General features: G+C 39.2%; 1 protein-coding gene across 1 annotated transcript in view; it reads left to right on the top strand.

Moving 5' to 3' along the window:
• LOC126253401 (uncharacterized) overlaps window positions 1–24670 on the top strand; it is a 122569-nt gene extending 97899 nt beyond the window's left edge. The window contains exons 10-12 of the mRNA XM_049954700.1: window positions 6000–6112; window positions 20467–20693; window positions 23416–24670. Coding sequence (XP_049810657.1) covers window positions 6000–6112; window positions 20467–20693; window positions 23416–24512 — 1437 coding nt within the window. The 3' untranslated portion in view covers window positions 24513–24670. The remainder of the gene's footprint in view (window positions 1–5999; window positions 6113–20466; window positions 20694–23415) is intronic.
• Window positions 24671–25575: the final 905 nt, after the last annotated feature.

The following is a 25575-nucleotide window of genomic DNA, read 5'->3' on the forward strand; positions in this document are numbered from 1 at the left end:
GCTTGGCACAAAGAGTAGCTAGCCCTTAATGTAGATAACTACAAAGCTGGCCACTTTGTGTGATGTAAAATTGCTAAAGTCAATAAATACCGGCATGGGTGAGGTCTCGATGCCCCGAGTCCAGGGAGACCAATGTTGGAGAGGCTAAGGCTCATGATGATGGCTGGCGGCTCGTGGTTGCAGAGATGTGATGTCCAGGATGTAATGGCAGCTGGAACTGCTTGGCTGCTGTGATCCTCACTCAGTTTGGTGAACTGAACTGGCTGGTATCCTAAAGACAAGCCCAGTGGATGGATATCTCCTCGGCACTCGGACATGTGATTCGTGGATGCAAAGTAGTGCCTGCAATTGTGGTACTGTTGATGGCAATAAATGTGCCACTGGCAGGAAGGCCGGCACCTCTTGTGGCAAATCTAGTGCCACTCGTTTTTGTAGCAGCTGCAGCAGGTTCTCTCAGTGACAGAATTGGGTGTCGATGTTGTTGCCCGGAGAGTTTATGTTCGATCTTCTCAAGTCAGTGTCACCGGCGGCACAGAGCTTCAGCAACTCGCCAGACACACCTGTATTAATGGTAGCTGTTGTCGCAGGCGGTAGCATTGCGATATGGCACAGAGAGAGATGGCAAATGCTTTGCGGTGGCACCAGTGCGCTCTCGGTCCCTGTCCCGTGCCTCACACTCCAGCCATTGCTGATCCTGGAAACTGGGGTGAGCGATACACCGAACCGGTGTTCCTGCTTCTGATTCTCCCTCTTAGAAGTTATATGTTAACCTCACCGTGTCTAAACTAACATGTAGATAGACACTAGATATTCTATGAAGATCCCAAAACTCGTGCACGAGTGGACGTGGCATAAATACGCTATTGGCCGGATCGTCACATGGTACACTGCTGCATGCCCGAGCACATTGCCTCACCTCCCGCCTTCTTATGTGCACACCACTGTAACGCATGGGTGATTCCAGGAAGTGTGCTAAGGAGTGAGAAGCCTTGAGCAGCCTTGTCGTGCCCACAACAGATTGTACAAGTCTCTTCACACCTCCTTGTTACTTTTTCTTGGTGGTGGGTGTTGGCTTCAGACTTCGTCCCTGAGGAACTCAAACATTAAATGGATTTTGTTGCAATCATTTGCACAACTAGAATGCCCTGTACATGTATATTGAGTACTGATAAGTACGTTTCACTCCTCAGCATTTCACTTCCACAAACCACAGTTTCTTCTGCACCCAACTTACTTTTTACCCTTGCTCACAAACTTGTCGTTATCAGTATTGTGTCTCAGTTGTTTCGTTTGTGTTGTAATCATGTTTATAATTTTAAAAAATGAGGGGTTATTTTTGACAGATGTTGGATGTTTCCACAGTCGGTTTTGCCGTTTGCTCTCGGGCCGTCTGAATGCTGTTGGATGGAGTCACCTGTTGCATGATAATGCCCATCCATACCCTACCAGTTGGACGAAGGCAATGCTTTAGTTATTTGGTTGGAAACACTGCAACATACTCCATACAGTCAATATCTTTCACTGTGTGATTTTCACATTTGCTTTCACCTGGAGAAAGACGCACGTGGATGTTGGTTTCAGTCAGATGATGAACTGCAAGAGAGGTTGCCATTGTAGATCCATCATGCGCCGACTGTGTTCTACAAAACAGAAATTGATTGTCTTGTGTCCCAGTGAGATAAATGTCTCAATTTGTGTGGTGATTACTTTTGAGTGGAACCATTCCATGGTTCTGTTGTGGCAGGTGTTCAGTTTTCATTTGACTGCCACTAATAGTAATTTATTTATGTATAAATTATGATGTAAACTATTGCACAGAAAGACAAGCATATTATTTCAAATTAAATCCACTGAAGATGCCGTAAAATGCACCTGGAACAATAAATAAATATAAATTGCAGCAAGAAAAAGGTGTTTCAGTTTATGATAGGAATAGATCTGACCTTAATTTGTATCTGTTGTTAATTTTATTATCTCTTATTTGCTTCATATTAGTGGGTAAGCGCTTAAAGATCTTTTTGGCTGTCTAATTCACTTATTTTTAGGCTGCACTAAGGCAGTGTGATGGATTTTGCAAGCCATTACACAGCGTACGTGTTTAAGAGGATCTGCAGTGTATGACTTCCAGTTCAGGTTCTTCACTTGGCATACACATAAGCAGTTTAACTTCTTGGACTGTCACCTCAATGTTGACCCTCTCAAATCTGTGTGATAAACAATCCTTGGGAAGGACTATCCAGTGTACTTTCACAAACTGATCTTAATGCGTTTCAGTTAACTGCACAGCTCATGGTACCCTTATACAGTGTGTTACAAAAAGGTATGGCCAAACTTTCAGGAAACATTCCTCACACACAAAGAAAGAAAATATGTTATGTGGACATGTGTCCGAAAATGCTTACTTTCCATGCTAGAGCTCATTTTATTACTTATCTTCAAATCACATTAATCATGGAATGGAAACACACAGCAACAGAACGTATGAGCATGACTTCAAACACTTTGTTACAGGAAATGTTCAAAATGTCCTCCATTAGCGAGGATACAGCATTCCACCCTCTGTCGCATGGAATCCCTGATGCTCTGATGCAGCCCTGGAGAATGGCGTATTGTATCACAGCCGTCCACAATACAAGAACGAAGAGTCTCTACATTTGGTACCGGGGTTGCGTAGACAAGGGCTTTATAATGCCCCCATAAATGTAAGTCAAGAGGGTTGAGGTCAGGAGAGTTTGGAGGCCATGGAATTGATCCGCCTCTACCAATCCATCGGTCACCGAATTTGTTGTTGAGAAGCGTATGAACACTTAGACTGAAATGTGCAGGAGCTCCATCGTGCATGAACCACATGTTGTGTCGTACGTATAAAGGCACATGTTCTAGCAGCACAGGTAGAGTATCCCGTATGAAATCATGATAACGTGCTCCATTGATCATAGGTGGAAGAACAAACTAAAATGAGCTCTAACATGGAAATTAAGTGTTTCCGGACACATGTCCACATAACATCTTTTCTTTATTTGTGTGTGAGGAATGTTTACTGAAAGTTTGGCCGTACCATTTTGTAACACCATGTATATGTTCACCACAAAAATGCTGATGTTTCTACATTTATATTTTTTTGTATTCAAATAGAGAAATATTGTGTGTGCTACAGAAAATTGTGATAAGGCAATTTTAGTGGATATTATTATTTATAGTCCCAGGTTTTGATCGAGATGCTCATACACTAGGACATGTGTGAAAAACAAAAACATGTAATGCACATTACAAGATAAAATGATAACCTAGCGACCCCTCCCACATATCCTAAGTGTGATGAGTTACAAGAATGTGGCAGAAGTAAAAAATTAGGATATTTTGGTTATTGTTGTTTGTGGTCCAGTCTTCTCGGGGTCAAGAATATCATCCACATTTCCCACACCTGCCTTCCAGAAGTGGAACTGATAAGGGGGACAACAGAGAGTTCCCCTCCAGTCTGTGGACAGTTTGCAAGAAAAAGACATAAATGACCAACATAGCCTGGATTGGCATGAAGCACGTCACACTGCACTGCTGCCCAAACTTGGCAGCAAAGGGGTTTATTAAAAAGCTGTAAATGCAAACGAACTAAAGTGCATAAGGTAGTTCCATGGCAGCATTGTTGAAAGAGAAACAGTTTACAAGGCTTACACAATTGCATGTACAGTAGTGGGTATTGTGTAGCATAATAGTGCTTGCCTCAAATGATTCTGTAAGAGGTTTATCAGTGGACTTGAAAGAGTTGGCTACCAAGAAATTGTTTAGGCTCTCCATACACTGCACTTATTTAGTTGCTTAACTTTGTATAGTTGCTGGCACGACAATGAAAATGTGTGTTCCTGAATGGTGTAGACTCTTACAGATATGAGGTTATAAGTATGGTATTGGAAAGTCCTTGTTGTAATACAAATAATGGAAGAAGCACAGATAACATCTTGTCTCATAGCTAATTAGTAATTTCCGAAGCTTTGTAAATGAAGTTAGCTGGTACTTTGTGTTATTAGGTCCCAAGTTATCCACGTCCTCTGAAATTCATAAGTTAGTGACACAAGTAGGTGATTGCAAAGATGAACATACACGCCAGGCTATGCAACGTATCAGTCTGTTACAGACACCTACACAGTCAATCTGTAACGATAACTGGGGGTTTAGATATCACACTGTAGACGATAATCAATGCTTTCAATGTAATTTATTTCTCGTTTTATTCACAGCAATTTAAGCTGTGTTATTTGGTCCCAACCGAACCACAACCTCAACAATCGCAACATACTGCATTTGGAAAAAAATCATGATTGTGACTATCAACAAATTTAAGTAAAAAGGTATTACTGTAATTGAAGTAGTAACACGAAAGTAATCACTTCATATCTTCCGCAGAAGAGCCAGAGGCACTGTAAGTGCCCTTTGTGGTTTTTTAGTTATATTTGCGTGTGAAATCTGTTACTCCGCTAGTGATATAACTTTGTATAAATCTGTTGTTTGTAAAATTTTTAGTATCCGAAATAAATGATCTCTCCGTCGAAAGGCTGCTAAACTGCATGAAAATCACCTCTTGCGACTTAAGCGGTATTTAAATAGGCCGTCACGTGACGTCGAGGTTTCTGAATAAGAATGTTATGAGGTCGTGTCGGTGGTGAGAATTTTGTTGTCGTCTGCAAACATCCGGAGCTAACCTTATATTTTCCCCAAGCCCACTCCTGTTATATTAGTGTTTTGGTGCGTTTCGGCCCTCTTATTCTTAATTTCATCATTTTGCTTTGTTTTAGTGGAAAATAGCAAATGTTCAATGACGACTTCAATATTTTTTCCATTGAGTGTTCCTTCTTTGAGCGAGGCCAGCTATCTGAAAGCAACGAATGATTCAGATTTTCCAATAACGACAGATCTGGCGCCCAACACTGTCTATAAATAAGAAAGTAAATCGAAAATGCAATTTTCAGTCAGTAACATTTTATTAACTGCAAAACTCAGCTCTATTAAAGGAGAAAAATGAAGTTGTTTATGTCGTTATTTGCTACGTAGAGAGGGGAAAAAGCGTTATGGGGCAATCTAAACAGACGTGTGGGAATGACGTAGTCAGGGTCGAGTAGAATGATGTACATTGTAAGACAACGTGGCGAAGTATTCCACTCTGTATTGCCGTGAATATAAATAGAATATGTACGAGAAACGTTGTCGCGGTGTTTGTTTTTCGAGAGGCAAGCTGGAACTGATTCAGGCGTCGGGAGCTAACGTCGTTGAAGGGATCTTCAACTACTGACCAAACCGATAGATGTCGCTATGGTCACGCTACCATGATCCATTGCGAGTTGTTGGCACTAGACGCTTACACGTGCCTCGCTCCAAGGTTTTTGATCTTGGAGAGGCGATGCTGTGAGTATCGTGGTTGTACAGAGCTGTCTTAATTTGGGAAGTAGCAGAGTTTCGCGGAAATTGAGGATTGATACGAAATATTTTGCGCCGTATTGGTGGTCATTGTGAACTCTTATGAATATATGGCGAGCTTTGCTTGGCAAGCCGGGTTTGACGATGCAATTTTTTGAGACATGTCATCAACACGACTGAACACTCGAAAATATACACCATTTTGGTCAGGAAAAACTCGTTATTTTTTATTTCAAAGAAAGTAAATTTATGGATACAAGTGCCGACTGTGTTAGGCTGTGATCTTTGAAAAATTTGGAAGTGTAATAATTGTTTGATTTCTCACAGTATAATATTTACATTACAGTAGTTCATATTTACCTGCTCCTGAGGTGGGAGACGTATTTCCGTAATTTTACTACGCAGAGAAAGTGTTTATGACTAAAAAGTTATTGTAGCATGTGGGACGTAATTTCTCATACTTTGCCATCCCGTATTGCCCGCAACATTTCGTCGAGAATGCTTGTGTATAACCATTTTCAGTTGTATTGTTGTGTACTTTAGAAGCATCGTTTCCACATTCTCTTGTAACTATCTCTGCTCTTTTGTAGCCTGAAGAAAACGAATGTATAATTGACTATGCGCTTAAGAAACGTGACGTGAAGGTTGTACCTACAGGATTGGACTTCGGAAGTGAAGGATTCACAAAATACAGGCATCATAGGTATGTATCCTTCTGTTATTTGTCACCTGGAGTAAAAGTGTTGTGACGAAACCAGTGAGTTTGCGAACACGTATATTATGGTAACTTTTAAGTTTCCCGATCAGTTCCATGCTCCTGAATCGGTAGACGTCGAAAATCTTCGGACAGTATAGTCCGTGAGACGAGTGATTGGTACTGACAGTTCCGGCGGGCAGACGGCGCTGTTGCCGAACGTGGCTCACAGCACGCGGCGCCCTGTCTGCTACACGCCCCTTCTCTAGCAGCAGAAATAAAAGCGAGACAAAATACAAGTCGTATTGGTACGCATGAATTTATTTAAAGTTGATGCTTGAAATATATTAACTCGAAAACTGATACGAGCTATTTAGTACAAGTATCTAAGATGCTGAAACATAATAAAGTTATTTGTTAAAACTTCACAATTGAAATGAAAACTATTTTCGCAAGTTGTTGAACATTAGCAGTTTTGGTTTCCATTGTTAAGTATTAGCATTATTAATTTGTTCTGCTACAAGCTACAGAATAATTGGTCAGTGTATTAAGAGTTATAATCTGAAGAAAGTACTCACAATATGATGATCTGGTTGTAGATCGATAGCAAACTCCCTCCTTACATTCCTGAATACGTTGTAGTTACTGTAATGGAAAAACACCACTCACATCACTGTCAGAATATGATTTGACATTGTCTTCCTCAGCACTACTCGAACTATCACTGCTCTCCCCCAGATGTATAATTAAATTTTCGATGCATTCTTCCACAACCCCTTCGGTTTTGGCCGCCTCTCTGATGGCACGTGCAGTGCTGTTTACAATTTTAGCCCACGTCTCGCTTGTCACTTTATTGATAGCTGCTGGAAGGAGAGTTTCCACTTCAGAGATCGTGAATTTTTTATTGTTTGCAGCAATGTAATTTTTTATCTGCGCCCACACTCCTTCAATTGCATTGAAGTGACAGTGGTATGGAGGAAGCCGAACGATTTCATGCCCTGCCTTTTAGCAATCTCGTCAATTACATATGTTGGAATTTGGGGTTTCTTTTGTGCTACAATTTCGAGCAGTTCCGCCTTACTTAAATCTTCTCTGAAATCTACTTTTCGCCGTTTCAACCACTGAATGATATCGTCTTTTTTTGTTGCCAAGGTTGGTGCCTTATCGTGAACAACGGAATGATAAGGCGCATTGTCCATAACAATCACTGATGGACTTGTCAGATTCGTCGTAAGCGATGTCTCGAACCATTCTTGAAATACTACACTGTTCATTTCTTCATGGTAATCTCCCGTCTTTTTTGACCTAAACATTTTCAAGCAGTTTGGCACAAAACCTTTCGATGTTCCTGCATGTAAGACAATAATACACCCTCCTTTGCCAACAGGCACTGCCATTGTCCCCTCGGGCGTTCCATCATTCCAGCCTCTACGTAAAGAATGGCTGGCATTGACCCAAGTTTCATCTAACCACACTATACTTTCGAATTCCACACCCATGATCCTGCGCAGAAATCTGCACCGCCATGCAACTACATCTGTCCTTTCCATTAATATTTTGCGTCCGTTAAACAGTGAATAGCTGAAGCCTATGTCTTTCAACACTGTACGCAATGAAAATTTGCTCCCTTTAAAAAGATTCTTTCTGAAGCGACACCTGTAATTTAGATAGAGTGGGATGTTCCCTTCTCTTATAATAGCTGTATATATGACGACGAATAGTGTCTTTCTGAAAAGCTGTCACCTGCTTATTTCTCGGTCGCTTCTTTCGTTCTCTTCACAACCTGAACAACAGGAATTAAGGGCCCACCTTTGTCCTTTTCTTTCTCAAAGTAATCCCTCACAGAGCACACGAATTCACGGGCCTGGCTGTGTAGCACACTTTTCTTCCTCCGTTTCACTTCTTGTGTTGGGCTGGTACTACCGCCGCACTAGACATTGTTTACAACGAAACATAAACAAAGAAACACTAAAAACAACAAAAACGAAATAAACTGCGAATTCAACTTCAGACAAACGACGAACGACCGCACCGCCTGCACGCGAGACACTGGTAAGTTTCATAAGCGCGCGCGACCGGGTTTCAGAGCGGCAACGTTGCCCTTGCTACCCGCTCAAAGTCAGGCCGTCATTGGCTGCCTGCCTGCGGTCGCTAGGCAACGGAAAGACGCTACCGAGCTGTCAATACCAAAGACTCGTCTCCCAGACTATAGTAATTTTTTGAGTGTAGACAGTGTTACCTAACTGACAATGCTGTGTGAGGAACCATTGTTTTCTATTGTACTTCACTTTGTTTTGTACTGTTTCCTTTCCTGGTGACGTAATTGTTTCACTTTGTTTTGTACTGTTTCCTTTCCTGGTGACGTAATTGTTTCATTTAGGAACTTTATTAAAAATGTTATAACATTGATCCGACTTTTGACTTATAACTCCGTGCGTGACGTCTGCTTTCACTTGGTTACGTTGCCTGCACGGCGAGAGGCAGGCAAGGTCTACGCCCCCCCCCCCCCCCCCCCCCCAAAAGAAAAAAAATCGTTACCGTGTGGGGGTGGGGCTACCATGCTCCTCTGCATGCAACTCGCCCCCCTCCCCCACCCTCCTCCTACTCATCTGTTATCACAACCGAGATTGAAGAGGGGGGGGGGGTCCCAGAATCACAATGTAGCTGAACACTCAGATGACTTCATTCAGTTTAATAAGAGTCCCCATTCCATGCCATCACATACCTGTTCCAACCACCACTAGCTGGAGGACTTAATTAACAATATCTACATGGCACGTCAAATTTTCAGTGGTATGTTGGAGATATTTCACAAAATTAAACTCCATAAATCCTTGAGTAATAGAAGAAATATTGAATTTAATCGATGAAAGGAGAAATGAGATTGACAGGAAGTGTGAAATGGCTAAGCTCGGATGGCAAGAGGACAAATGTAAGGATATAGTGGCATATATCACCATGGGTAACATATACTGCCTATAGGAAAATTAGAGACCTTTGGAGAAAAGAGAACAACTTGTATGAATATCAAGAGCTCAGATGGAAAATCAGTTCTAAGCAGAAAGGTGGAGGGAGTATGTAGAGGATCTATACAAGGGTAAGGACAGTATTATGGAAATGGAAGAGGACGTAGATGAAGATGAAATGGGAAATATGATACTGCGTGAAGAATTTGACAGAGCACTGAAAGACCTAAGTCAAAACAAGGCCCTGGGAGTAAATAACATTCCATTAGAACTACTGATAGCCTAAGGAGAGTCAGTCCTGACAAAACTGTACCATCTGATGAGCAAGATGTATGAGACAGGCAAAACAGCCTCAGACTTCAAGAAGAACATAAAAATTCCAATCCCAAAGAAAGCAGGTGTTGACAGGTGTTAAAATAACAGAACTCTGTTTAATAAGTCACAGCTGCAAAATAGTGACACTAATTCTCTACAGACGAATGGAAAAACTAGTAGAAGCCGACTTCGGGGAAGATCAGTTTGGATTCTGTAAAAATGTTGGAACACATGAAACAACACTGACCCTATGACTTATCTTAGAATATAGATTAAGAAAGGCAAACCTATATTTCTAGCATTTGTAGACTTAGAGAAAGCATTTGACAATGTTGACTGGAATACTCTTTCAAATTGTGAAGGTGTCGGGTCAAATACAGGGAGCAAAAAGCTATTTACAATTTGTACAGGAATCATATGTCAGTTATAAAGAGTCGAGGGCATGAAAGGGAAGCAGTGATTGGGAAGGGAGTGAGACCGCTTTAGCCTACCCCCGATGTTATTCAATCTTTATATTGAGCTAGCACCAAAGGAAACAAAAGAAAAATTCGGAGTTGGTATTAAAATCCATGGAGAAGAAATAAAAACTTTGAGGTTCGCCGATGACATTGTAAAACTGTCAGACAGCAAAGGACCTGGAAGAGCAGTTGAATGGAATGGACTGTCTCTTGAAAGGAGGATGTAAGATGAACATCAACAAAGGCAAAATGAGGATAATGGAATGTAATCGAATAAAATTGCGTGATGCTGCGGGAATTAGATTAGGAAATGAGACGCTTAAAGCAGTAAATGTGTTTTGCTAATTGGGGAGCAAAATAACTGATCATAGTCGTAGTAGAGAGGACATAAATTGTAGACGGGCAATTCCATGTCAAATCAACAAGTGCTACAACCTGACCCTCTGATTTTTTTTTTTTAATTAAGTATGCATGTATTACTCATAAATCATGACACAAATTAATTTTTTCACATTTTTCTGACGAAAAGTTACCGAGTAATGGACCTTCAAAAATTGAAAAGATGACAAATTTTTGACTCGCGGAATAATGTTGTTTTCTTTACAGCTCTTGTTCTAATTAAGCTAGAACAATAAAATTTACTTCATTGGAAAGCTCTTTTAAAGAGCTTTTATATGATACCAAACATCATTAGTTTAATATATACACAACTTGTTAAAAACAAATTGTTGAATTTACCGAATTTTGAAAAACTGTGTTTTTAAAATTCTCAAAAAAATATATGTGAAAGATACACTTTACATCTACATATTTTGAAAGTTTCATCTTGGGATGAGCAAGGGATCACTATCAAAAGCAATTTTACGTTAAGGGTGGCGCTTTAAAAATTTGTAAAAACTAATTTATTTTAAATATTAGGCCTACTTCTCACCAGCTGTATGTTGTTGTAAAATGCAGAAATTAAAAATAACTTATGATTGACAAAAGAACATATGTTTTATGCTTCTGTAATTAATAAATACAAAATGAAAACTTAAAGAAATAATTAAAGAAACACAGAAAGATGAATACCTGAGATCAGACCTAAATTCAATTAGTAATTACTATTATTTACAAATAGGCGTCCTATTAGTGCACTTCTTCATACTTCGAACTAATCAGTCTGTTGCACATCAACATTTCTGCACTGGATAACTTATATGTTCGCCCTGTAGCAGTTTGAGGGTTCACGATTCAAGTACACAGGTTAACCACCAGTGTCCATTATAATCACAAGCAACATACCCTTTTTATGTCTTTGAATGGTATTGTATCACTGTCAGAAACTGTCACTAGTTCAGTTTTACTATCATCAAAGTTTGAATACACTTTTGTTATTATTTTGTCCTTGCTCAAAGGAATAAAAGTGTGAAGTTTTTGTGTACCTACAATTTTGCAGCATTTCTCAAATCTCTCCATAAGTTTCATTTCTTCATTTTTGTGATCTTCTTCAGTAGCATACTTGAAGTTCATTCCTTCTATGTTCCTTGACACACATATAAAGTTGTTTTGGTGTCATTATTTGATCACTGTATGGCCGTTGCACACTTGCTCGAGATGCAAGTCGTTTAAACGTTCCACCAACACCATCACTAGCTCCCTTCCCATGCGAGGTGGCTGAAAAATGCCATTCAGCTTCAGTTTGGAAATCTTCTTCATGATGACACAGGTTGATAAAGTTCTTGCTATTTTTCAATGAGCTGCTGCGCCATCAGAGAAATAATATATTTTTATTGGTTTTCTACCGAATTTAACAGTCAGGAAGTCCATCAAGTACGATTGGAACAAAGTCACAGCAACAGTGTCATGTGTTAGGCATTCTGATATGATTACAAGACTTGTGTGTTCGAGTTTGTTCCCATCCTCGTAATAAGCAACAATGGGACGAATCGTTGCTTGCATGTTTGTCCGGTGATAGCCTTGAACTTCGTCCTGGATGACAAAGGAGTAATTCTCAGAAAAGTCACAGATCGCTAAGACCTCGCCTTCTTTAAGTTCATTTCTCAGTCTCTTTTGGAAGGTTGATTGTTGATTAGCAACAAATGAATGTCGTGTGAGCGATTTTAATTCATCAAAAAACAATCAATAAAGTTGTCAGATGATTTTATGATTGTTTCTAGAGATGTGTGATCAATGGAAACCCATTGCTGATAAGTTATATTATCAATATCATTAGTATTCAACAAATCTAGTAAATATGTCTTAAATGTTTCTGGGCCAGGGCAGAATTTACATTCACTGATTACCTACAACTCTTGCAATGCAGTCTTTGTAAGTTTTTATTGGATTATCTTCATCCTTTGTCAGCTGAGGAATGTTACATCCAGTCAGCATGAGTTTGAAGTTTTGGTGGGTAGTACACACACACACACACACACACACTATGTGTACCACTACTTCCAGCTAAAACACAATTTTTGTGTTACATCTAGTCAGCATGAGTTTGAAGTTTTGGTGGGTAGTACACACACACACACACACACACACACACACACACACACTCTCTCTCTCTCTCTCTCTCTCTCTCTCTCTCTCTCTCTCTCTCTATGTGTACCACTACTTCCAGCTAAAACACAATTTTTGGGATGTAGGTCTGCAAACTTCGAAAATCCAATGTGGAGTTGTGGATGGTTGTCTTTAAAGTTCGCGTAAATTTCTTTCAAATTACTTAAAACTAGCCGTTTTTGTACTTGCAGTTTTTCTCCATTATCTCTCACAAGCATAAAATCTTTTTTCCCAGGCATTGCTCTGCTTATCTCATCAGAACAATAAAAGTTTCTAACAAAATCACCAGTTGTTTGATCAAGAGTCTTGCCAGGTTTTGGGTTTGGGGAAGACAAAATTCCCTTGGCCTTCACCAAATCTTTCACTCTTCGAGCCATGTAATTTGTTACATTAAATTCATCTTGAAGCTTCTTAACACTCCAGCTTTTAGGTAAAATGGTAAGAATCTCCATCTGTTTACTTCGAGATGTACATGTACGAAATTTATCTTATAGCTGACTGATCATCTCAGATTCTGCATGATCATGTACCACCTCTTCTTTTTCGGAAGGAAGCAATAATCCCTTTGTTTGAATTGTTGAAGTTAATTTAATTAGTTTTTCCTTAGGATATTTTGCTTCACACAGTCATTTCTTCTTAATTGGCGATTCACCAACGGACTGCAAAGAAGCATTCAACCTTCCTAAGGCCTCACTTGCTGCAATGTCTTGTACGTCACTATCACATAAAACCTTTTCACTTTCTTGTTTCACCACAGAATACAGTAGATCCTCGTCATTTTCTGTGCTAGACGTATAACAAATTTCACTCGTGCAATATTTTTACAGCAGTTGTCACACACTTTTTGATTTAAAGTTAAGAAAGGTTTTCTTGCTATCATCCATTGTGAAACAGGCCGTAAGTTTTTCTTGTGGTTATTGTGGCCCTTTTCATTAAATGGATTACAACACAAAGCTGAAATTTTAGGCATTTTATATTTCTCAAGTGAACAAACTAATTAAAAAAAAAATGTTTTTGAAGTTGAATGCCTCGGTTTTCTATATTCAGTACTACACAATATTACTTCTCTATTCTTTCACTTCCTGCAAAAAATAATATTTCATTATGTTAATAGTATGCAAACATTAACTGGTTGTAGGCATACAAACTTACGGACTCTTGTGAGGTTTGTACAAAAGTACCTTTAAGCTAGATTCAAAACATATTTCAGAGTTAATCACATAATTTCACCATAGCTGCCTCACAGCAAAAGAATGTGTGGGTCACTTTGAACAATAGGTGAAAATTGCAGACAATATTAACCAGAGATAAAATGCTGAATCGATTGCAGATAGTAACACCAAAGAATCATTTTCTGTATAATCTTTAAAATGAGAGATGGCTTCCTTTTTTTCTTTCTTTCCTTTTCCCGTGGTTTTACAGCTATTAATAAATAGTTAGCACTAAAGTTTAATAAGCAGTTATTCATTTCAAAAGTACAATTGGTGGACCATGTAGCAAAATCTAACACTGTAATATTTTCATGTGTAGCAAAATAATAGAAATTCACCTATCTGACTGTGATTTTGGTTAATCGTGGTAAACATATAATTGCTTTTCATAGTGATCCCATGCTTATCCCAAGTTGAAACTTTCAGAATATGTAGATGTAAAGTTTATCTTTCACATATATTTTTTTGAGAATTTTAAAAATACAGTTTTTCAAAATTCGATAAATTCAACAATGTTGTTTTTATAAACAATGTGTGTGTGTGTGTGTGTGTGTGTGTGTGTGTGTGTGTGTGTGTGTGTAAAATAGAGGGAAACATTCCACGTGAGAAAAATATATCTAAAAACAAAGATGATGTAACTTACCAAACGAAAGTGTTGGCATGTTGATATACACACAAAATTCAAGCTTTTGCAACCAACAGTTGCTTCATCAGGAAAGAGTGAAGGAGAGGGAAAGATGAAAGGATGTGGGTTTTAAGGGAGAGGGTAAGGGGTCATTCCAGTCCCGGGAGCGGAAATACTTACCTTAGGGGGGAAAAAAGACAGGAACGCGCGCATGCGCACGCACGCACGCACGCACGCACGCACACACACACACACACACACACACACACACACACACACACACACACACACACACCTATTCATCCGCACATAATATGGACACAAGCAGACATTAAGGGGTCATTCCAATCCTGGGAGCAGAAAGACTTACCTTAAGGGGAAAAAAGGACAGGTACACACTCGCGCACGCACGCACACACACCTATCCATCCGCACATATACAGACACAAGCAGACAAAATTTTGTCTGCTTGTCTGTTAAGGTAAGTCTTTCCACTCCCAGGATTGGAATGACCCCTTACCCTCTCCCTTAAAACCCACATCCTTTCGTCTTTCCCTCTCCTTCCCTCTTTCCTGATGAAGCAACCGTTGGTTGCGAAAGCTTGAATTTTGTGTGTGTTTGTGTGTCTACCATGTTGTAGTTGTACTGGGAAAGTCCCTGAGCTGCAAGCACTAATAGAAAGCACAGAAGCTGAAATCGTTATAGGTACAGAAAGCTGGCTAAAGCCTGAAACAAGTTCTGCGGAAATTTTTACAAAGTCTGACGGTGTTCAGGAAAGATAGATTAGGCAGAATTGGTGGTGGAGTGTTTGTGTCTGTCAGTAGTGGTTTATCTTTTAGTGAAGTCGAAGTAGATACTCCGTGTGAATTGCTATGGGTGGAGGTTATACTTAACAGCCGAACTAAGTTAATAATTGGCTCCTTCTACCGACCCCCAGACTCCGATGATATAATTGCTGAACAGTTCAGAGGAAATTTGAGTCTCGTAACAAATAAATACCCCACTCATATGGTTATAGTTGGTGGGGACTTCAACCTTCCCTTGATATGTTGGCAAAAATACTTGTTCAAAACCGGTGGTAGGCAGAAAACATCTTCCGAGATTGTCCTAAATGCTTTCTCCGAAAATTATTTCGAGCAGTTAGTCCACAAACCCGCGCGAATTGTAAATGGTTGCGAAAACACACTTAACCTCTTAGCCACAAACAATCCAGAGCTAATAGATAGCATCATGACTAATACAGGGATTAGTGATCACAAGGTCGTTATAGCTAGGCTCAATACCGTTTCTTCCAAATCCACCAGAAACAAATGCAAAATAATTTTATTCAAAAAAGCGGATAAAGTCACTAGAAGCCTTCCTAAGAGACAATCTCCATTCCTTCTGACCTGACTATGCAAATCTAGACGAGATGTGGCTCGAATTCAAAGATACAGTAGCAACAGCAATTGAGAGATTCATACCTCATAAATTGGTAAGAGATGGAACTGATCCCCCATGGTACACAAAACAGGTCCGAACGCTGTTGCAGAGGCAACGGAAAAAGCATGCGAAGCTCAGGAGAACGCGAAATCCTGAAGATTGGCTAAAATTTACAGATGCGCGAAATTTGGCACGGACTTCAATGCGAGATGCCTTTAATAGGTTCCACAACGAAACATTGTCTCGAAATTTGGTAGAAAATCCGAAGAAATTCTGGTCGTATGTAAAGTACACAAGCAGCAAGACGTAGTCAATACCTTCGCTGCGCAGTGCCAGTGGTACTGTTACCGACGACTGTGCCGCTAAAGCGGAGTTATTGAACGCAGTTTTCCGACTTTTCTTCACCAGGGAAGACGAATGGAATATTCCAGAATTTGAAACACGAACAGCTGCTAGCATGAGTTTCTTAGAAGCAGATAACTTAGGGGTTGCGAAGCAACTTAAATCGCTTGATACGGGCAAGTCTTCAGGTCCAGATTGTATACCGATTAGGTTCCTTTCAGATTACGCTGATACAATAGCTCCCTACTTAGCAATCATATACAACCGCTCACTCACCGATAGATCTATACCTGCAGATTGGAAAATTGCGCAGGTCGCACCAGTGTTTAAGAAGGGTAGTAGGAGTAATCAATCGAACTACGGACCTACATCATTGACGTCGGTTTGCAGTAGGGTTTTGGAGCATATACTGTATTCAAACATTATGAATCACCTCGAAGGGAACGATCTATTGATACGTAATCAGCATGGTTTTAGAAAACATTGTTCTTGTGCAACGCAGCTAGCTCTTTATTTGCACGTAGTAATGGCCGCTATCGACAGGGGATCTCAAGTTGATTCCGTATTTCTAGATTTCCGGAAAGCTTTTGCCACCGTTCCTCACAAGCGACTTCTAATCAAGCTTGCGGGCATATGGGGTATCGTCTCAGTTGTGTGACTGGATTCATGATTTCCTGTCAGGAAGGTCGCAGTTCGTAGTAATAGACGGCAAATCATTGAGTAAAACTGAAGTGATATCAGGTGTTCCCCAGGGAAGCGTTCTGGGACCTCTGCTGTTCCTGATCTATATAAATGACCTGGGTGACAATCTGAGCAGTTCTCTTAGGTTGTTCGCAGATGATGCTGTAATTTACCGTCTAGTAAGGTCATCCGAAGACCAGTATCAGTTGCAAAGCGATTTAGAAAAGATTGCTGTATGGTGTGGCGGGTGGCAGTTGACGATAAATAACGAAAAGTGTGAGGTGATCCACATGAGTTCCAAAAGAAATCCGTTGGAATTTGATTACTCGATAAATAGTACAATTCTCAAGGCTGTCAATTCAACTAAGTACCTGGGTGTTAAAATTACGAACAACTTCAGTTGGAAAGACCACATGGATAATATTGTGGGGAAGGCGAGCCAAAGGTTGCGTTTCATTGGCAGGACACTTAGAAGATGCAACAAGTCCTCTACAGAGACAGCTTACACTACACTCGTTCGTCCTCTGTTAGAATATTGCTGCGCGGTGTGGGATCCTTACCAGGTGGGATTGACGGAGGACATCGAAAGGGTGCAAAAAAGGGCAGCTTGTTTTGTATTATCACGTAATAGGGGAGAGGGTGTGGCAGATATGATATGCGAGTTGGGATGGAAGTCATTAAAGCAAAGACTTTTTTCGTCGTGGCGAGATCTATTTACGAAATTTCAGTCACCAAATTTCTCTTCCGAATGCGAAAATATTTTGTTGAGCCCAACCTACATAGGTAGGAATGATCATCAAAATAAAATAAATCAGAGCTCGAACAGAAAGGTTTAGGTGTTCATTTTTCCCGCGCGCTGTTCCAGAGTGGAATGGTAGGGAGATAGTATGATTGTGGTTCGATGAACCCTCTGCCAGGCACTTAAATGGGAATTGCAGAGTAATCATGTAGCTGTAGATGTAATGATGTTTGGTATCATATAAAAGCTCTTTTAAAGAGCTTTCCAATGAAGTAAATTTTATTGTTCTAGCTTAATTAGAACACGAGTTATAAAGAAAACAACATTGTTCCAAGAGTCAAAAATTTGTCATTTTTTCAATTTTTGAAAGTCCATTACTCAGTAACTTTTCATTAGAAAAATGTGAAAAAATTAATTTGTGGCACTATTTATGAGTACTATAGGCATACTTAATTTCATTTAAATCCAAGAGGGTAAGGTTGAAAACGATGGTTTTATTTGTTGATTTGACGTCAAATGACCCAGACTGGCAATGGCAAGGAAAGCGTTTCTGAAGAAGAGAAATTTGTTAACGCTGAGTATACTTTTAAGTGTCAGGAAGTCTTCTCTTAAAGTATTTGTGTGGAGTGTAGCCATGTATGGAAGTGAAACATGGATGATAAATAGCTTAGACAAGAGGAGAATAGAAGCTTTCGAAATGTGGTGCTACAGAAGAATGCTGATGATTAGATGGGTAGATCACGTAACTAATGAGGAGGTATTGAAATACTATTGGGAGAAGGGAAATTTGTGACACAACTTGACTAGGAGGAGGGATCAGTTGGTAGGACATGTTCTGAGGCATCAGGGGATGACCAATTTAGTATTGGAGGGCAGTGCGGAGGGTAAAAATCGTAGAGGGAGACAAAGAGATGAATACACTAAGCAGATTCGGAAGGACTAGGTTGCAGTAGGTACTGGGAGGTGAAGCAGCTTGCACAGAATAGAGTATTATGGAAAGCTGCATCAAACCAGTCTCTTGACTGAAGACCACATCAACAACAAACGTAGTCAGTAAAATTCCTCTGGGTTTGTGACTGTATTGTCATTATGATCCAAACTTTGGTAGTTTTTACATACTGACAATGCGGTTACAAACCCAGAAGAATTTTATTGATTGTGACAATGACTGTGGAAGCATAAATTTATATCCATAAACCTAGTAAATTGAGCTTCACCATATGTACAAAAGTCTCCAGTATTGAGCATATGTGTATTACTGAGTCAGTCATGAGTTTAGTAAGTTAATATTTGATTTGTAATGAATAGTAATTTTGACAAAGTTATGAGGATATGCCACCCAAAAAATCCACATCAGTTCCACGTGTTAATAGGTGTTGCAGGCCAAAAAGAAAATTTGTGTCAACAAAATTGTGGTTTTGTTATGTTGGAATAGGAATATGTTTCACAGTAATATACGATGGGTGTCAAGCATAGACTTTGGTGGGTTTTGGGTGACTCAAATAAGATTAATTCCATTTTTTTATAATTATATCATCATGTTAAATACTTGTGAAGTAGTAGAATAATAGTGTTGTTGATTTTAAATTACCTATTGTGCTTTTGAAATACTTATAACTACGAATGGAAAATGCAAATTACTGTAACTAGTCACATGCATGGTTCTTTTAAGAGTTTTTGATTATCATTCCTCCATCAGGTGGATTTATTCCAGTTAGTAATAGGTGATTTGGATATTCAGCTTTGTGGGCAACCTATAGCACTGCCATTTATTGGCCTGAGGCTGCTTTTCGAGACATATTTGCATTATGCTCTGTTTCTAGTATAAAATACAGATAGGCTAATAGTAATAAAATGTGTATTTTCATTTGATATCAGTTCTAGTTAAGCTTAACCTAAAATATTCAGATGTATATAATTTGAGGATATTAGCTGCCTCAGAAATTCCTACTCCAAACAAGCATAATCAAACGCAATAATAATTTTATGACAGTAGTTGACATTGTGAAAAATGGTAGAAAAGCTAAAGGTAAGTTCTTTTAAGAGTTCTGTCAGTGATTTACATACAGTGAAATACTGTCACACTCCACAGGCCAACGACAGCCACGTGTTAGCTCTTAAAACTGTATATTGCCTCAGAAGGCTTAACGTGTTCTGGTAATTCATGTCCATGTTTTATCTTGTTTGCTCTTCCAGGAACTGTGAACGAAAGAGGAAATTTTAAGAATTAACCCCTATTGTATCTGAGATTTTACTTTCACCTGAAATATATTTCTACCCTCTTCCAATTTGAGTTCAGGCATTGTATTTTTAACAATTCTTTGTCACCATCACTGTTGCTATTGCTTCACACAGATTAAATGTCATTACCACTATCTGTATACCAACTGTTTTCCATGTCACAAGATATTTGTGAAACACTATCCAAAATTCAGGGAAGTGCAAAATTAACCCTGTGGCGCATAGTGTCCACTACTGTGGACAGCTGTTAATGGACACTTCTCTGGCATTTTCAGCCAGTCCTGAGGCTGCAAATGCACACGGTTCACTGCAGTGGGTACTCCCTACTAGTGTTGTGTCCTTCATGCATTTGCAGCCTCATGACTGACTGAAAACACCAGAGAATTGACCATTAAAAGTTGCCCACTGTAGTGAAATTCATGCACCACAGGGTTTAAGACACTGAATTTCTTCCAGCTCCTGAAGAAAGTATTCACTTTGTATGCGAAAATATTCCTGCTTCCACCACAGTACACCTGTACTCGGCACACACACAAAAACATTATTAGTGTATGAATGTATGCTATCCTGAGTATATTTGTTAAATCCAGTTGTCTGTTAATAAAATTTATTACGTATGGAGCAACAGTGGTGTAAGTGATTATTTTGCTTAATTTCTATGTGAAATTTTGTTTTTAAAAGAAGGGAAACCTCTGAAATTATAATGGCATTACATCTTCTTTGTTGCATGGCTTTTGCAGAAATTTGTAGTTTCTCAAGTATAAAATATAAAAATTTGTATATTTTATTTAGGATGTTAACATGGAAAGTTTCCTACAGGTTTCATCCATCACTGAAGCTAACACGCAGGTTTTATCCACACACACACAATATGGATGGCTTTTTTGTTGCAAAGTTAAAGAAGTTTTCTAATGTAATTCCAAAACCAAAGGATGAAGATAAAGGTGTTAATGGTGATCAAGTGAATGATGAACCTGCAAATGAGGAATCAGTAGAAGAAAGCGACAAAGTTGCTGTCGAGAACATTCAAGGGAAAGAGAGGAAAGGTGTGTAACTTACCGACTTGGTTCAATTGACTCTGCCTCATATGTCCTGTAGAATTTCTGATTTTATATTCTCCCTAAGGTTATTAACTATGATGAACTGCTACTAAAAGACATACTCACACTGTAGAATTTGGTTTTCATTTCTCTTCACATTCATCAACAAACAGTTTTGTCGATCAGTTAACAACACAAATGCAAAGAATGTTTGATAAGTTGACAAGTAATATTATTACAATTAATGTTATTCAAGAGAATAACTGCTACATGTTGTGAGACACGTTGCGAACTCTACCAGACTGAGACATATTAACTACACATGTTAAGTACAAACTTTACCCAACTGTTCTTCGTTTGAGTAGTGGCCACAGCTGACTAAGTCTTTGTGTGTGATGCCTGTTTATAGACACCCATATTATAAAAATTACAAAGTGGTAAATACTAAGCTACTCCTTTTTAGATTTTAACATAAAAAATAACAGAAAAATTAAAAAGGACTGTATTATGAAAAGATAGATTTCGACTTGCCACAGAGCGGAGATGTTGAGTTGCAGACAGGCACAACAAAAGACTGCTAATCGCTTGAGCTTTCTGCCAGAAGGCCTTTGTCTGAAATAGACAGCATATACACAAACATTTGTGCAAACACAGCTCACACACTCGTGAGCAGTCTCTGGCTACCAACACCAGACCACAGTGTGAGCTGAGTTTGCACGAATGTTTGTGTGTATGTTGTTTATTTCAGAAAAAGGCTTTCTGGCCATAAGTTTACATGGTTAATAATCTTTTTGTGGTGCCTGTCTGTGACTTAATATCTCCACTATATGGTGAGTAACAGTCTATCATTCATAAAATATTGTCATTGTTCCATCCTGGATTTCCCAATGTAAAATTAAAAAGGATGAAGATTCAATAGCCATTGAAGTAAGCAGCACTAGTAGCTGTATACGAGGTGTGCTGATAAAGAAACCGGAGTGGTTGCTGTGCACATTGCCAGCTTTGTCAATGACAAAGAGAAGAGTGTAGGAGTAACCTTGGAATTCTCACTGACTTGCGTACAGAATTTCACAGTGCTGTGGGGGTTAGTCTGGCTGTGAGTCTTCTTAGAAACGGGTCATGTGTCTGGGCTCCGTTGGAATTATGCTATGCTCTACAGTGGAACAAGTTGTTAATGTCAAATTCCTTACAAAACTTGGAAAATCCACCACAGAAACATGTGATTTGACTTTATGGTGATCAGTGTCTATCTCATAAGCAAGTTTTCGAGTGGGTTAAGAGGTTCAAGGATGGTAGGGAAGACGTCGAAGATGATCTGAAATTGGGAAGTCCTTCCACCTTGGAAACTATAGAGAATTGGAGGAAGTGAGCAGGATTGTTGGAGTAGACAGCTGCTTGAGCATTTGAGCAATTTCAGAACTAGCCCGCAATCAGTAAGGAAACCATTCAGCTGGTTTTGGATGATCTGGGCATGACAAAGGTTTGTGCTAAAGTGGTGCCAAGAATCCTCACAAACGAGTGAAAGCAACGTTGAGTAGACTGTTGTACTGACACTCTTGAAAACATTGCAAATGACTACCTCAGCAAAGTAATTACTTGTGATGAAACATAAATATTCCAATACAATCCAGAGACTGACAGTCCGTGCATTGGAAGAGTCCTTAATCCCTTAAGAAGAAGAAAACACTTACGAGCAAATCAAAATTCAGAGCAATGACAACTGTTTTCTTCGATGTCTGAGGGGTTATCTACATTGATTGGGTGCCTAAGGTCATACTGCCAATCGAGCATATTATGTAACGGTTCTTGGAACCCTGGGTGAAGGTGCATAATGGAGGAGATCAGATCTGTGGAAGAATTGCTCATGCATTCTTCATTAGGACGTGATGTTTATGAAGAGCTTCTTTTGGCACAAAAACAACATTCCAGTGAAGGAACATTCATCATATTCATCTGACCTAGCATTGTGTGACTTCTTTCTCTTCCTAAGACTGAAGTCTGCACTCAAAGGAACCAGGTTCAAGTCTGTGGATGCCGTGATGGAAAAAGTGACAAGCCTCCTCAACAGCATAACAGAAAAATTCTTGTAGAACTGCTTCCAGTACACGGATCGGGAAGGAGACTACATTGAAGGTGAAAACATTTGTTGTGTAAGGTTTTTAAATAGAGTTACAGCATGAGTGGTTTCTTTATTGCCACACCTCGTAATTAGAAAATGGCAAAGGCATTGGCACTATTTTATGGGAGAGCAGTTTTAATGTGCATGAGGATTATCAATCTGCCTAGAAGTTTCTAGAAAGTTAATTCTTCTAGTTGGAATAATTAACATTGGACCATGAGAGTTTTTAACACAAATTGTGAAATATAAAGTTTTTTGGAAAAATAAAATGTTGGGTGAAGAGAAGAGAATAAGGGCTTTTAAATGACCTACGCCAATCAACAAACCATTCTTAGCAGTATTGAATTTTGAGATTCATGTAGTTTGCAGTTATAGCAAATCACAAACATTTCTTTGAATAAAATGTTTTTGTACAAATTAAATGTGCTATTGCCATCAGCAATTGTTATAGTGTGAGTAATAAAGTTTGATGAAATACTCCTTGAATAAGAATTAGTTATTTCATATAATTGTTGTATATGTACTACTAATGAAAAGGGGTCAGAGGAAAAAATTACATCAGGAGTGGTATAAGAACAAACAGAATGATTCCACATTGCTTTGTTACAGGTCAAAGTTTACAAGTGGAAACAGGCCCAGAGGAAAGTGTAACTCTGGATGTTAAAAGTCCAGCAAATAAGAGGAAGAAGAAAAAGAGGAAAAGTGAAAGTTCACAAACAGAAACCAGTCCAGAGAAAAGTGTAACTGAAGATGTTAAAAGTCCAGTGAAGAAGAGGAAGGTGAAAGAGGAAGGAAGTGGAAGTTCACAAGTGGAAACAAGTCCAGAGAAAAGTGTAACAGAAGATGTTAAAAGTCCAATGAAGAGGAAGAAAAGACACAAGAAAAAGAAAAAAGCTACGGTGGTTGAAAATAGTGAAACGACTCATGTTTTGACATCACCAAATAGTGTAAGTATTTCAGATACAAATTCAGCGCAGGCAAAAGGCAAAGCGAACAAGAGAAAACTAGAGCAGGTGCACACAGGGGACGAAGCGTCGCCCCCTAAAGAGAAACGTTCAGATGCTGCTAAGAATGGAATTCCCTCTGGTCTGAGTAAAGGTCAGAAGAAAAGGCACAGAAAGAAACTGATGAAACAGAAATTAGCATCTGGTGGCCAGGAAGTAACAGTAACTGCTAATGGGAAGGCACCAGGTGGGACACAGGAGAAACCACCACAGAACCTTACGATGAAAGAAAATCACAGAGACAGCAACGAGAAAAATGTTTCGCTATCTAAGGACCTAAACATATCAACATTTTCAGAAATGCAGTTGTCAAAAAAGGCAAGACGGCGTCGAAAGAAAAAAGCAGAAATGGTTAGTCAGAAACCTGGTGGTGATACTTCAGTACAGCCAGTAGATACTTCTGTAGAGCCAGTAGCTGTTCATGGAGAAAAGAAGAAAAAGAAGAAGAAGAAGAAACTATACAGTGGCAGCCCAACTGAATCGACAGGGCATGCTGTACCACAGAGAGTATGGGAAAGTGGCGACATAGGTCAGTTAGTGACAAGTGAAGAATTGCAGTTTTCCAAAGCAAATAAGCCACAGGTGAAAGCTTCGAAGATAAAGGAGAAACTTGTGGGTAAACATGTCTCGTTCAAGATGTCAGTTGCGAACAAGAGATTAAAAAAGCAAAAGAAAAAGGTAAAATCCTCAGTTGGCCTGTGACCAGCGTACAAGAATAGACTCCTTTATTGCAGATGAACAGAAGGTGCTATGTGTGTGTAGAGAAGACTGGAGTGCTGCACCTGCTGACAGGGTGGCTTTTGTTATCACTTCTTTGGGAAAGAAGATAAGAGTGGCTATTAAACTGTCTTGTTTTTTTATTCTGATGTTTGAATCTTAATGTTCCATCTTCTTCCCTTTCCCGGGTTTGCGTGTGTGCGTGCTTGTTTATTTATTTGTATCTGTATCCAGAAGAGGCGTTGAAGCATAGAATGGCAGTGGTAGTGTGTATTTATCTATGGAAAAATATGTATTCATGATACTGAACCAAATACCTTAATATATCAAAAAAATTTACTGTGTCTTAACATATGCTGTGTTAAATACTGTTGCTATCCTTGTAGAATTGATGATTGATTTGACATTAATTGTTGTAACAGTTATGAGAGCAGGAAACAGAGGTAAACACTTTTGTTTGTTGTTGTCTTCAGTCCAAAGACTGGTTTGAAGTAGCTTTTCACACTATTCTACCTTGTTAATGTCTCATCATCTTCGAAACTAGCCCCTAGGCCTTCCTTTACATATTTACTCCTATAATTTTCCACTGTTACCAATTTCCAATTTTGTTAATGTTTGTCATATAATCTCTTTTCAAGACACAGTCCATCCTGTTCAACTGATCTTCCAAGTCTTTTCCAGTCTCTGATGGATTTACATTGTCATCAGAACACCCAAATGTTTTATTTCTTCTGCCTGAACTATAATTCCATTTCCAAATTTCCCTTGCTACTTGCTCAATCTACAGATTGTATAACGCGTAGCTTAGGCAAACCCCTGTCTAACTCCCCTTCGAGCTGCTGCTGCTTCCCATTCATGTCCTTTGACTTTTACAACTGCAGTCTGGTTTCTGTAAAAGTTGGAAATAACTTTTCACTCTCTGTATTACATATATGCTGCCTTCAAAATTTTAGTGTGTGTAGACCAATCGGCATTGTCAAAAGCTTTCTCTGAACTTACGACTAGTACAATTGTAGGTTTGCTTTTCTTCAGCCCACCCTGTGAAATA

This window comes from Schistocerca nitens, chromosome 4 (assembly GCF_023898315.1).
Source record: "Schistocerca nitens isolate TAMUIC-IGC-003100 chromosome 4, iqSchNite1.1, whole genome shotgun sequence".
NCBI classification, from domain to species: Eukaryota; Metazoa; Arthropoda; class Insecta; order Orthoptera; family Acrididae; genus Schistocerca; species Schistocerca nitens.